At 40.7% G+C, this 14,033-nt stretch overlaps 1 protein-coding gene across 1 annotated transcript in view; it reads right to left on the bottom strand.

Annotated features, from left to right (window-relative positions):
• The window catches only part of drp2 (dystrophin related protein 2), a 189,710-nt gene that overhangs the window by 130,514 nt on the left and 45,163 nt on the right, over positions 1 to 14,033 (bottom strand). The window contains exon 2 of the mRNA XM_050042719.1: positions 876 to 1,050. Coding sequence (XP_049898676.1) covers positions 876 to 922 — 47 coding nt within the window. The 5' untranslated portion in view covers positions 923 to 1,050. The remainder of the gene's footprint in view (positions 1 to 875; positions 1,051 to 14,033) is intronic.

Here is a 14,033-nt window from a genome sequence, read left to right on the forward strand (position 1 = left end):
AGTTAGTCTACAAGCTAACAAGCTAAGAAACAACATAAACAAAAGATGCTAACCATACTTACTATTGTGACACATCTTAGATCACAACAGACTCATCAGAGTCTGAGTGAGGCTTACACATGTAGGGCTGAATCTCTCTGATGTTTCCTCTAACACTAATGCTAGCCATCGTGAGGCACACTGTTCTTTCACCTGTCAACCAAGCATCAGCAGTGCCAGAGAAAGCGAAAAACAAAAGCGAAACTTTTACAAACCTGACACGTTTATAAGTCATTTGCCGTCCATTCAGAATGGACCCGTGACCAACTTTTGGACCGCGACCCACCAGTTGGGAACTACTGCTTTAAAAGGTGTCTGGAGAGGGATGGGACTTAAAGCCAAAAGCCATCAGACTCATCCAGTAGTTCCATTACGCATCTCTATACAAACTGGGTGTGTGGACAATTTACAGAAACTGGGTTATAAAGACACAGGAAGTTGTTGTGGCTTTTAGTTTTGTGTTCCGCAGAAATGCTGGGGGTTTCATTCAGCAGACCGCTCCTTAAACTCAGTGAATCTCCATCAACCAGATTGTCTTTAAAAAAAGACAGTGATGGCTTGCTAGAGGCGAACAAACAAACTGAGTGAAGCTGAAACTGATCAGATGTTTCCTTGTGAAAATTATCTGTGCTCTGAACAAAGTCATAAAAATAAATCAACCTTTTTCATTTCTTTTTCTTTTGAGCCAACTTCTTCACAGAAAAACAATCAGCGGTTTACAGCTATTGTTGCCACAGAACAGACGATCGCCTCTGAAGTTTACAAATGCATCTTGGCTCTGAAAACATCATCCCTCCAGACCGTTACAGTAAACACCACGATGAATTTCCTCTTACCGGATGTTGTGGGATTTGCGTTTGATCTCGTTCCAGCAGAGGTTCATTTCTCCTGTTTGGTGCGGGCCGCCTCCTCTCAGTCTCCTGCACTCGGTCCCCTCCTCCTGCCCCTCACCGTCCACTGTGGACTGGCACGGCACACAGTGGCATCCCGGCCACGAGGGCCGCCCCGCAGCTGAGGACAAGACACAGGAGGGACGCCCAGGTGAGTATTACAGTCAGCTGATTAGGGTCATTAAAGGCTGATTTTAATTTATTTTCTTAAGTTTCTTCTGATATATACAGCTACAAGGGCAGGATTACAACATCTGTGGCTTTGATGACCCCGGGGTTAGTATTAAACAAGATGTTGCGGTAGACAAGGCGAAACAACAAAGGACTGTCAGACTGAAAGAAAAGAAACCTTGCTTATCCTCTGCCACAAAGCAACATCATCCGTCAAGGCGCTGCACCACAGTTTACTTTGTAAAAGTCAAGCAAAAGATAAAATGATTGCTACAGGAATGACTATCCAAAGCTTTAAAATCCTACCTCGTATTATAGGTTATTTGATATTTATTTTAGTCTCTGATAAGCCTGTATCTGTTACTAAAACTTACTGTCTCACAGGAACCTGTAGCAAAACCACCAGCACGGCCCCTTGCACTGTTTTAACGCACGGCTGCGTTCAGTCTGAACACCCACTCAGAATAAAAGGGCAGAGAGCAACATAAACAGTAGATTATTCAAATCTTTACTGAGATTGTCTCATTCTTCTATAAACAAAAATATACTTTATGGCTTTTGACCATTTTAACATTTGAGCACATTTATGCCAAACTCAAAAAGTTTTCAAAAAGTAGAAATTCAACTGAATTACAGACCTACTCACTAACATGACATTCTCCGTTTCTGGGTTAGAAGCTCTTAGTTAGTTCAACACATGGATCGATTGCCGAAAAGGCCTAATGGGCACAGGTCCAGGGGCCCCAAGTGTCAGGGCCCCCCTGGCCTTCACCTACATAATGTTACTCACATTAACACATATCGACCAGGAAGAAACTCAAAATGACTGCGAAGAGATGCAAAGTAACTGGAAAGAGACAGAAAATGACCAAGAAATACACACAATTTCCTCACAGAGACACAAAATGATTTAAATGTGACACAAAAAAGAAAACAAAGTGACACAAAACGACCAATAGGAGACACAAAAATGCAAAACAGAGACACGGAATAAGAAAAAGATGCATATCATCTACAAAAAGATGCAAAACAACACCCAAAAAAGAAGCAAAACCACCTAAAATTCTATGTGTTTGACTCCTAATTTGGAGATATGGTGAGTTTTTTTGCACATCTTTGCCCAGGGGCCCACTGTCTCATAATCCACCCATGAGTTAAACATTTAAAGAATAAGTTTATTCACCTTCATGCAGAGAGTTAGATGAAAAGATTGAAATGCACTCATATCTGTGTGGTAAATATGTGACTATAGCTGGTTTAGCTTAGCATAAAGAATGGAAACAAGAGGAAACAGCTGACCTGACCTTCCAAAGGTAAGAAAATCCACCTACCAGCACCTCTAAAGCTCACTGATGTGTACAGAACTGAAAGTGTAAAAACACCAACTTTCTTTCTTATGAAAGGTTATGTGACAGACTTTTTTTGGCAATGATGAGTAACTTCCTGGAGTCCTGTGATGGCAGCACCTGCTGCACATTGCTTTAGTTTCATACATCATACTCCTAGTTAATGTTGTGTTGTTGGCAGTATGTGAGTTTCTATGAGTAGCACATTTACTTAACTTCTGTACAGTTATACTTTGTATTAAATTGTTCTAATTTGTTTTTCTTTGAGTTACCAGTGCTGAAGGTGCTGCTGGAGGGACATGTTTTCAGGCTGGAACAAAAGATGCACCCACTAAAACAGAGCTGTTAAATACAGGAAGTAGCCAATCAGGATATACCAAGTGCCTGCAAACTCAAGGGGTGATTCGGGTTTCTAGTTTGGAGTTTTGTTTTTTTCTATAGACTATATTAGTTTGTTCACTCAAAGAAACCTTTGATCTGTTTTGTCAGGTTTACAAATCATAATAAGACACAGAAAATGTCCATCCAATTGAGTTAAGTAATTCTAACATAAACCAAAAAACTACCATTTATGTGATAAAATCAAATAAAACTCAAATGAAAAGACCATGACATATGCTGATATTTATTAACACATTTGAAATACATTTATCAAATTCAAATAAGTATCTATGAAATACAACATATCAACAGTAATTACATAACCTTTATTAAGGTAAATTTGATAAATTATATGAGTAATAGTTACATAAATTCCCAAAGTATTCATCTCAGTTTTATTTGATTATTTGATTAATTACAAGAGTGGTACTTTTTTGGTTTATGTTAGAAGTATCTGACTCATCTGGATGGAAATTTTCAATGTAAATGAAATATATAAAACTGACGAAACCGACCAATAATGTGTACTTTATATAGACAGACTATACTGGTAGACCAATTGCCCTGTTTTTGTATAATTCATAGTTTGGGTGGTAGTGTTTGTCTTTGTGTTACCCCCTTTGTTTTAAAAATGGTCTGACCAGCCATCACATATGTTCTCCTTGTGGTCAGCTTCTTGTGATCGTTAGGTCCCTTTAGTCTGTTCAGTTTATGTTAAATTATTATAGCCTGAGTTTCTGTTAAATTGACCTCTTTTATGAGCCCATAATTTTGCTGTATATTTTAAAAATATTTTGTTTCATTTTCGGGTAAATAAAATCATCTTTTTGAAAATCCATCTGTGATTCCTCATGCCTGCCAGCTCGGTCCCGCTCACAGTCCCCTGCTGGCTGCCTTGAATCTCGTTCCAGAATGTCAATCCATTCCTTTAAAGCTGCTATAATCAATATGGCAGCGCGGTCACTCACAGCGACTGAACCACAGACCTACATTTATGAGGGGAACAGAAACAGGACTTAAAGCAGCTACAAGGAGTTTTTAACTGGTTATTAAACAGTTTCAGTTTTATGCTGATGCCTCGGTGTGACCCACATAAATAAACCAGACCATCAGTGAGAAGACTGGTTATTTCAATATAGTTATTTTTAATTCTTGCCATGGACCGGAAGAGCTTATTATGTTTTCATGGCAAAGTTTCGCAGTAAGTAGTAGCTTAGCAAGTTAAAACGAAGCAGGAGGAGATTTGTCTTTAGAGACTTTTATTTTTGACGTTATATTTTGTGGTGATGGCTGATACTGGAGCAGCTCAGCAAGGAGAAAAGAAAAGAATTGACCAAATAACAAAAAAAGGTAAAAGGGACAGCGATAAAGTGCAGGTGAAAGTTGGACCCAACCTTAGTCATTCAACAGATGAACATAATTGTGAGAGTTGAAAGGATTCAAAGCCAATCCTGAATTGGCCCTCTTCCACTGGGCTATATGCAAATAAATGAATAAATAAAATAAAATAAGATAAAATAAAATATAATAAAATTTTAGTAAGAGTAGTAATAATCTTTGCATTTCACTTTCACTGGAAAAAATATAAAAATAATGATGTGATTAGTCTAATTTTGATAATATTTCAATTGATCGTGCAGCTCTATATAAAATATGTCATTTTTATTTATGAAATATATTGTACAACATGGTTTGACACCATGATATAAATTTGCATTGGTGACTAAAACAGAATTTAGTTTGTTTCACTGTTGTCACATCACAGTTATTAATCTTACATAGCCAAAAATAGATACCGGTACCTCACTGCTGCATCCTGCAAACAGCTGTGTTTAAGAAAGAAAATCAGAGTAAAAATAAGTTTTCTGCGAGCCAGCTGAAGTGGGCTGCCTGGGATTTGCTGGGCGCTCAATCTGTAAAGCGCTGGCAGGGCTAGGAGTAGCCGGAGCTGCAATGAGGAGGGCCATTTTAATCATTACTGAAGCCACAGAGAAAGCCACTCGGTGGCTTTGGATAAAGAGGGCGAGCCCATTGCCGCTGCTGGGATGCAATGCGGGGCTTGATAAACCCTGGATGGGTCACCTGGGTGAGGGGGTCTGATGTTGAAAGACCCAAAACCCCCTATGACCCCAGGAACATCACTGATGATGCATCCCAGTGCATCCTAGAGATGTATCTTGAAACCTAACAAAGCAGGCAGTGGTGCTCGTGGAAACACTGCCATTTCTGTCCACAAGGGGCCGCCAAAATCAACACAAAATAAAACTTTCTTTAAGTTGCTTTAAAGTGGGTGATAATGTTGCTCCATAACTGCTGGTAAACAACCAACTTTTTGCTAATAGGTTCCAATATCATCCTTAAAGGTGGTAATATGTCTAGTGTTGTGTTTACAGCTTGTTTCTGCTGCCCCCAAGAGGCCAAAAAAATATGTTCATGCAGGTTTAAATCATGACCTGATCCATGAAACGGGAAACCCTGCCTGGGGAAAATTAATCCTTTAACATGAATAATCTGTCAAGTGCAAGACAACAAGAGTTATAGACTGTGTAGAGCATAACATTATTACCTCTGCGGTAGAGTACCTGACCAACTGCTGATTTAGTAGGCCAAAATCGTCTGAACAATACATCAGCCAGCAGATACGTGTACGTGTCTACCTCTAGGTAATATATTTATTTATTTATTTTTATTTCATTCATTGAAAAAATCTACCTTGTTAAAGAAAGCACAATATAAAAATGTGAAGCGCCACATACACTATAAGTCTAGTCAACAAATCAGAGTAAAACTGAACAACTTTGTCCTGTGTGTAAGATAGAAAACCTGGATCACAAGACACCAGTAGTTTCATCCTATTATTCCATTCCATTAAACACAAGGAAACAGACACAGACAAAAAGCCTCTTTTTTTCACAGACTTTTAGAGTGAGGGGGCATGTGAGGCTAGACTTGAAGAGGTGCAATCCCCTTGATGGAGCGTCGGGGAAGAAAATATCAAGGAGGCAGCCCATGCACACAAACACGCAAGCACTATCACACACAGAGATATGTACACACACACACACACACACACACACACACACACACACACACACACACTATAATAAGTGGCAGAAGAAGCTTTTCCCGGTTCACAGGTCATGATAAATCTTGTGTTTGGTCACTGGGCTGTCAGAGGCTTCCTGTCTTTTTCCATTCATTTCACAACCTTTACCTCAGCAGCTAACACCTTCAGCCTCATAACACACACACACACACACACACACACACACACACACACACACACACACACTCTATAACCCTGATGCTTTGTCAGAGGACTCTTATCACATTGGTTTTTTTGAACTGGTCAATCCGATTCCTCCCTGCTGGAGGGCTCAACCTCTAACCTCTAACAGCAGCAGTCAGTCCATCCATCTACAGCAACACACACACACACGAATCACACTCAAAATACAAGACTTCAATCTCTTCATGTGCTATCTTGTTTAAACACCTGATGTACATTACTCAACCTGATAAAGCCACCTCTAGGCCAAGCTAAATTCACAGAGTGCATTGTGGTTTTCAGAATCAGAGCTTTTCAGGTGGCTTCCATTCAGAAAGGCAGTGGCAGAAAACACTCCTTGCACATATCCTGGCTTAAAGGGCAGAATCAAATTAGACCCATCCAAAAAGTTTGATGACTTTGTAATAATTTCACAAAAACACACCCTTGTCCTTGCCTGCCGCTCCAGCCTGTTCCCACTTCCAACTTGTCAAATACCACAGCTTTGTCAGTGATCTCTGCGTCAGACACCAGTGTACACAGGCACCTTTTGTGGCATCATGATATGCACCTGGCAGCTGCTATTTCTTACGCTGCCAGCAACGAGTGAACTTGTCAAATCCTGCCCCTTTGTGACAGTATGATACAGGCCGGACGGTGGCTACTTCTGACGCCGCCAGCAACCGCCATGGTAACAATAGTGAGAAAGTCTGTGTAGGGCAGTTGAGAGGGGAGGTGGATGGGTCAAACAAACACTGGACTCTCATCCAGGAGCCCGCTGTTTGTTTCCTGTGTGAAACCAAAAGTCAACAGAGTTATTTCAATAACAACGTAGTGAGCTAATATGTGTAGCATGCTTCATTAGTAACATATATCACATGACGTATGGCACATGATGTGACATTACGTTAGTACGAACCGCACTTACTTTTAGCCAAACCATGATATTTTTTTGAAAAACCTAACCATGTACTTTGCCTAAACTAATTTGCCTAAAGTGTTTTACTTAGTTTGTAAGTTTATTTTGAAAAAGACTGTATGCATGTTAGGAGCAAAAACTGAACATTCCCTGTGAAAATGAAGATGTATTTTGAAAAGACACAATGCATGTGACAAGTATCAATTGAGATGCCATCTGTGACCGTCCAAAACTGACGCACAAGGGTACCTAGCGCATCATATTTTGACATGTAAGTCCACTGACAAAGGGACAGTGTTTGATGACTTGATGGGTTGGCTGCCCAGATCACAATTTGCCTGACCTCGATGCCTATCCCAGTGAGTGGTGGGCCCACAGGGCCATGGGTTAAGGCCTGGCCACCAGACATTCGCTGGCCTGCTCCCCTCTCAGGTCTGGCTGCAGATGGGGGCCCCAGCTTCCCTTTTATGGGCCAGTTGCTCCAGTTCCTTCTTTCTGATTTATTAGGGTCTGGTCAGTCACTCATGGTCAAGCCACTCCCCTGGGACTTCTTTGCTTTGGGAGACCCTACCAGGAGCTATTGCTCTGGACAACACAGCTCCAAGGGACACGCAAACCCCTCTACCACTTTAACATCGCAATTCTTGGAGGGTAAGGTTGTGGATATGAATGACCAAAGAGTGGCTAGGCTCAGCCTTAGAGACAGGGTGAGGAACTCAGAGGGGCCAGTTGAGGTGGTTCAGGCAACTGATCAGGATGCCTCCTAGGCACCTCCCACCCACTTTTCCGGGCATATCCAACTGGTAGGAGGCCCTGGGGAAAGATCCAAAACACGTTGGAGGGATTGTATGTCTCATCTGGCCTGGAAACATTTCAGAATGCCCCAGGAAGAGCTGGAAATTGTTGCAGAGGAGTGGGATTTCTGGAAAACCTTGTCAAATGCTTCAAAATGGATACTACTGCAATGAAACTACAAATTCTAAAACGTGGATGCTTCACACACAACTTCAACCAGACAGCACAGACGATCTGTACAATCAGCACAGTTTCAAGATGGACACCCAAGATTAGTGTCACCAATTCAGTATGAAACGAGTTATGAAGTTGTGTAATGGTCAGAAAAGTGTTTTTGCAGAACATTATGATGTCACAGTGATGCTGACCTTTGACCTTTTTGGATATAAAATGTCATCATTTTAGCCTATTAGACATTTGTGTAAAATTTTGTCATAATTAGCTTGTGAATTCTTCAGTTATGGCCAAAAACATGTTTTGTGAGGTCAAAGTGACCTTTGCCCACCTAATTCTAGTCAGTTCATCATTGAATACAAGTGGACGTTTGTGCCAAATTTGAAGACATTTCCTCAAGACGTTCTTCAGATATCAGGTTCATTAGAATGGGACAGATGGATGACACAAAAACATGATGTCTCCGGCCGCAGCTGTTGCAGGCATGGGGGTATAAAATCAGTGGGTTGAAAAACAGTTTTTTGTTGTTAGTGCCAAAATAGACTAAGACATTTTCTTGGTGGGACCATTAAAGAGTTAACTACCTCACTGCCTCCCTCTGAGTGATTCTCTCTGGAGCTCAGGTGTTTTGTCTAAAACAAATTGAGCCCGAAATGAAGCAGGAAGAAAAAAAACTTTGTTGCAGAGTCAACATTTGAGTGAACGACTCCCCAGTGAGATGGAGGGAAAGACTTGCTTTCAGTATACTCATCCTCTTTATCTTCATCTTCCCTCTTCTTCTTCCTCCTTCTCCTCTTGTGTACATATTAAGTCTTCTCTTTACCTTTCTAGTTTGTTCTACAGACCACTTCACCTCAGACTGACTGGATGGGATTTTTTTTTTTTCAGTTTCACATGAATCATCACCATCTCCTGTCTTCCATTATCTCTCTGCTTCCTTTCCTCCCTTTTCTTCCTCAGACAGCTCCTGTTAGTGTAGGTGAGTCTTGAATCAGCACATCTCTCCCACTCACTCCTGCTCTCACCGTCTCTTTCCCTTCGCTGGTAATCAGAGGTCACATGTGACTCTGCATATAGCTCTTCCAGGACCTCACTTGAGCTCAAAGGCATCTAAAAATAATAACTTAAAGGTCCAGTGTGTTGGATTCAAGGTGGTACATTGGCAGAAATAGAATATGATAATAGAGGCATGTTTCCTTTAGTGTATAATCATCTGAAAATGTTGTGTTTTCGTTACCTTGGAATAAGTCCTTTATACCTACGTAGGGAGCTGGTCCTTGTCCTCAGAGTCCACAAGGTTGCACCACCATGTCACTACAGTAGCCAAGAATGGTCAAAGAAAACCCTGGCTCTACATGGGGGCCATTGGTATTTTCAAATGTTTTGTGTTTTTTTCCTCAGCCACCATGGTTAGCAGCTTTCTTTTTCATGTGTAACTGCTTTATTTGGTGTTTTAAGTGGTTCAAATAAACCGGTCCGTTTGATTTGAAAAGGAAGAGAACTCTGAGGATAATTCATATCCCAGTAAAAACCTCCTGAACAATTGGTTCTTAAGTTATCAAAGAAAAAAGGTGAGCACACATTATCAGGTGCTAGGCTGGCAGCCAGCCTTTAATGAGCCTAACAGCACTGGAGAAACACTGATATGTAAGGTGAAACTCCCCTGAACAAAGAACACTGAAAGAATTCTAACGGGGAGAAGTTTCAGCTGGTTGCAATCTGCAATCCTCACCACTAGATGCCACTAAGTTTAAGTTTAAGTTAAGTTTAAGTTTATTTCCTTTATTAATCCCCCTGAGGACACGTCCTAAAACATGGAATCGAGGCAGCAGAGGCTGTACATGACACAATGATGTTTTAGAGCAGAATGGCAGAATGATTGTTTGTTTGCTTTGGAAAGCTGCCTCTTCAAGATGTGAAATGGAGTTGAACAATGACAACCATCAAGCACATCACCGCAAACACCAAGAGGATACCCTGCGGGTGAAAGATAGCTCTGAGAGAGGTTTGTTTTTGGAGTGAAGAGGAGTGACAGACAGCGCTGTTGGCGACCTCAAATCTCTCCTCATCCCTCTTCAACTTTTTCTCAGATAGCAACCAGCAGGGTTTCACATAAAGACATACTCATACATCATTGCACCTGGAGGAATGTATTTATAAACTTGATTAAATATTTAAAAAAAAAAATCAGTTCATGTTTTTTTGCTGCAAGACACATTAAAAAGCCATCACAGTGGGGAAATGATGTCCACAAAAATCATGTCATGCAAATGTCTCTATTATCTCCGTCTGCACACATCTGCATCACGCAGGCATGTATCAGCCCACAGTGCAGCACATTAGGTGGGTCTGTCTCCCGCTTTAAACTTCAAAAACATGAGTCAGGCTTTAAACATGCATTATTTACGGCCTTGATCGGATGTGACGTTGCACAGTCAAGCGTATGTGCTGCATGTTTTCCAAAGATGCTGAAAAACCAGCAGAGATTTCACTGACATGCCACAAAGTGACACAGACAATATTCGTCTTGCTGCCATGGCTACAGCTCTCACCTCCATGTACTCATGACTATTTCCTGCAGAAATCATATCTTAACACTTTCTAAAAAGTGCCCAATTACATGAATAGTGCAGACAGAATATCTGCCTCTTCTCTTCCCTCTTTCTATTTTTTTTTTTTTTTTTTTTTTTGATAGCTCAAGCCAAGGCAACCTGGAAGGACATTTTCCAGACAATATGTGAATTCCAAATCAAAGGAGTTGATAAAAGATAGCACACAAAGCTTTGCTGGATTTCAGAGCAAAAGAGAAGAGACAGTTCAACTGTGTAGATAAAGCATCAGAGGATCAAAGCCACTGTGCCGCCACACCATGTCTACATGTTGATATTAATCTGAAGGAATCAAGACTGTGGCTAAGATATTCCTGAGAAGCAGTAAGATAGCTGAGATTTACTCTCATTACTGGAGCTCTGCAGATAAATGGAGCTTCTTTCACAATGTGCAGTGCCTACCTTAATAGTGCGGACTTGCTGTGCAGTTACGATTCCAGTCTCAGTCTCATGCTGTAAACCTGTCACTCGGATAACTGAGTATTGACATTATTTACCCTGTCTGTTGATTGGCTTGGTGGAGAATCCAGAGACGGATAAAAGAAACAAACAGGGATGGAGAAAGATGGAGGTAGGGAGGGAGGGGGACAGACGCAGGCATGGGGAGAGATGGGTGACCTAATAAGCAGAAACTTCTCTCTTGGTCAAAGACTCCTCTGTCCTTGTACATTCCTGCTCACACCTACATGGCCCCCCACTTCTCAAGATCGAGGGGAAGAAAAGGCCATCTGCCTGATGTCCTTCGACCCACGCACACACTCTGATCAGTGCACAAAAAACCTGCACTAATGGTTGTAGGAACAGTCTTGAGTCAGAGGAAAATGAAAAGTAAAATAATTATACTTCTACAGAAAAGGCTTGTGTTGCTACAGTAGTGTATGTTCCCACAGCATACACAATAATAAGGAGCACAAGGGTCAAAGTCACAGCAGCACAGTGAAAGCACAAGGAATATGTAGCATTGTAAAGAAATAACAGCAAAGCAGTGGAGTTTTTTTCCAACAAACTGAAAAAGATCAGGTTTGAAGAAGGTTAGAGATGTCACTTTTTCATTCGAATTTTTAGTCACTCTAGCAGCACGGTAGTAGGGATAGAAATGTTGCACTGTCACTTGGTCAGTCTCAAGAACCAATGGATGGATTGCCATGAACTCTGGTACAGACATTCATGTCCCCTTCTGGATAAATTGCAATAAATCTGACGATCCCTAACTTTCATCTAGCGCCACCATCAGGCTAAAGTTGTAATTTTGTCCAAAACTAATGAGTGACAGGTGAAAATGAATGAACAAATCTTTTTTTGAAGACTCTCTTTGGTGTTTGATATATATACCAGGTCAGCCTGCTGAATGTCCAAGCACTCGTCTATCCCTGACTTTTTCCACTCACCCACTTGCTGTTATTGTACAGCATTGCTCATTGCCTGCTAGACAAGCGACTGAATAGGACTCACGTCCAGACGGCATGGCAGCTACATTAATTTAATCAGACTGAATGAACTGTTCTCTCAAATACTTTTTACGCCGTCACCCAGAGACTAAGGTTACTGGAGAGGAGTAGCCATCAGCAGTAACGAGAACAAACGAGACAGACTATCACACACTACAGCATTAACCAACTTTAAACACCTTTATGACGAAGAAAATAACTGCTCAGTCTGTTTCACCTCAAAAACACCTTTGCGCGAGCTGCTCAGCATCTTCAGCAAGCTGAAGGTGCAGCGGAGGGGCTGCTCTCCATTGCTGGAGATGTCTAAACAGCAGCATGCTGCATCCCCCTTATTTTGTTATGCTCATACAGGCAGGAGATTGTAAGATGCTTTCATATGAATTAAGTCATTGATCAATGCAGTTAACTTTCAAAATAAAAAGGCTGTGAACCATTTATTATTCAACAGTATGTGGGTTGCAAACTATTTTTGGTGAAATACTGCAGTATGCAAACACTGGACAGGATGCCAGCAAAAATATCCCACAATGGGTTAGCATGAGCAACTGCAGATGGATACAATCCAACTGGTTTAAAAACTATGGATATGGAAGCATTTTGACTCTAAGGTTGAAGGGAAAGGGACCTGGACAAGAGCCACATTGTATGCAAGTAAATTCATCTATCTATTTATTATGGATCACTACTAGGGGTGTAACGGTACACAAAAATCTCGGTTCGGTACGTACCTCGGTACACAAGTCACGATTCGTTTTTTTTTTTCGGTAAAGTAATGAAAAAAATAGACAACTATTAAATATCTTTTACTTATTGGTAACCTTATTAAAACATACCACCACAGCAGTTAACTCTTTTTACACAATTTTTGAATGAAACAAATATAAAATCCTGCTTTTTCACATTGTTTGAATGAAAATAGAAATATAAAAGTGAAAAATAAAATCCTGCTGTTTTTTTTAACACATTTTTTGAATGAAAAATATAAAATAAATATAAATTTCTGCTTAAACAGTTTTATTCAATTAAAATAAAAAGTATAGTGCAGCTGGTCAGCTTTGAAGCCTGCTCAGATTCAGTTTTATAGGAACTTACTTAGCTTTCCCACTTTGTTAAAGTGCAGTAAACAAAACATGCTTATATCTAAAGTGCAGCTTAAACAATTTTACTCAACTCCAATGGCGTTGGTTATTTCTTTAGCGCGATGGTCAGGGAAACGCTCTTTCTTTTTAAACGACGACGATATCGTAGTTTGCACCAGATTGCTTTTTCTAGTCGTGCCGGTTAACGTTCAAACTCGGGTGGTGTCGCTTTAGATGCGTTAGCATGTTAGACGTGTTTCCAAGTACATACCCGACCGCTGTTCTGCAGTGTCGGCACACTGCTTTTGTCTTGTCCACTTGTTTATTTCCATCTTCGTATTTTACCCTGAAACCAAAGTGTTCCCAAACGGAGGACTTAAGGTTTGCGGGTGGGTCTTCAGGTTCGTCAGGCTCACTTGCCATGTTGTCAAAATGCGAGAATGCGCTGCACAAAGTGAAAGCGGAGATTTACGGTCGGACTCGGTCCGTCACTCAATTATGTCCGTCGGGGAACTAGATATTTTAAATGGTTCGGCTCGCAAAAACGGAATTAAAATAAAACAAAATAAAATAAAGTAATATCCTACGCCCAATAATTCGGTACAGGGTCGTGCCGAACCAAAAGTCGCGTACCGAACGGTTCGACACAAATACATGTACCGTTACGGCCCTAATCACTACAAATGCAGTATGCCATGTTTCAAAAGTATCAAGTAGTCAAACAGTGAGAAAAATAATCTATAGACATCAACTATTTTGATGCACATAATTGTTTTATCATCGACTCATAGCCCTCTGAATTGTGATCCAATCAAATCGTGACGTAGCTGGAGAGCCCCACCCCTAATTCCCATCACCCTCAGCTGTACTTTGTATTTGGTGTAAATAAGCAAATGCTAGCATGTTAAATTACT

The sequence above is a fragment of the Epinephelus moara genome, chromosome 4, assembly GCF_006386435.1.
Source record: "Epinephelus moara isolate mb chromosome 4, YSFRI_EMoa_1.0, whole genome shotgun sequence".
In the NCBI taxonomy this organism is placed as follows: Eukaryota; Metazoa; Chordata; class Actinopteri; order Perciformes; family Serranidae; genus Epinephelus; species Epinephelus moara.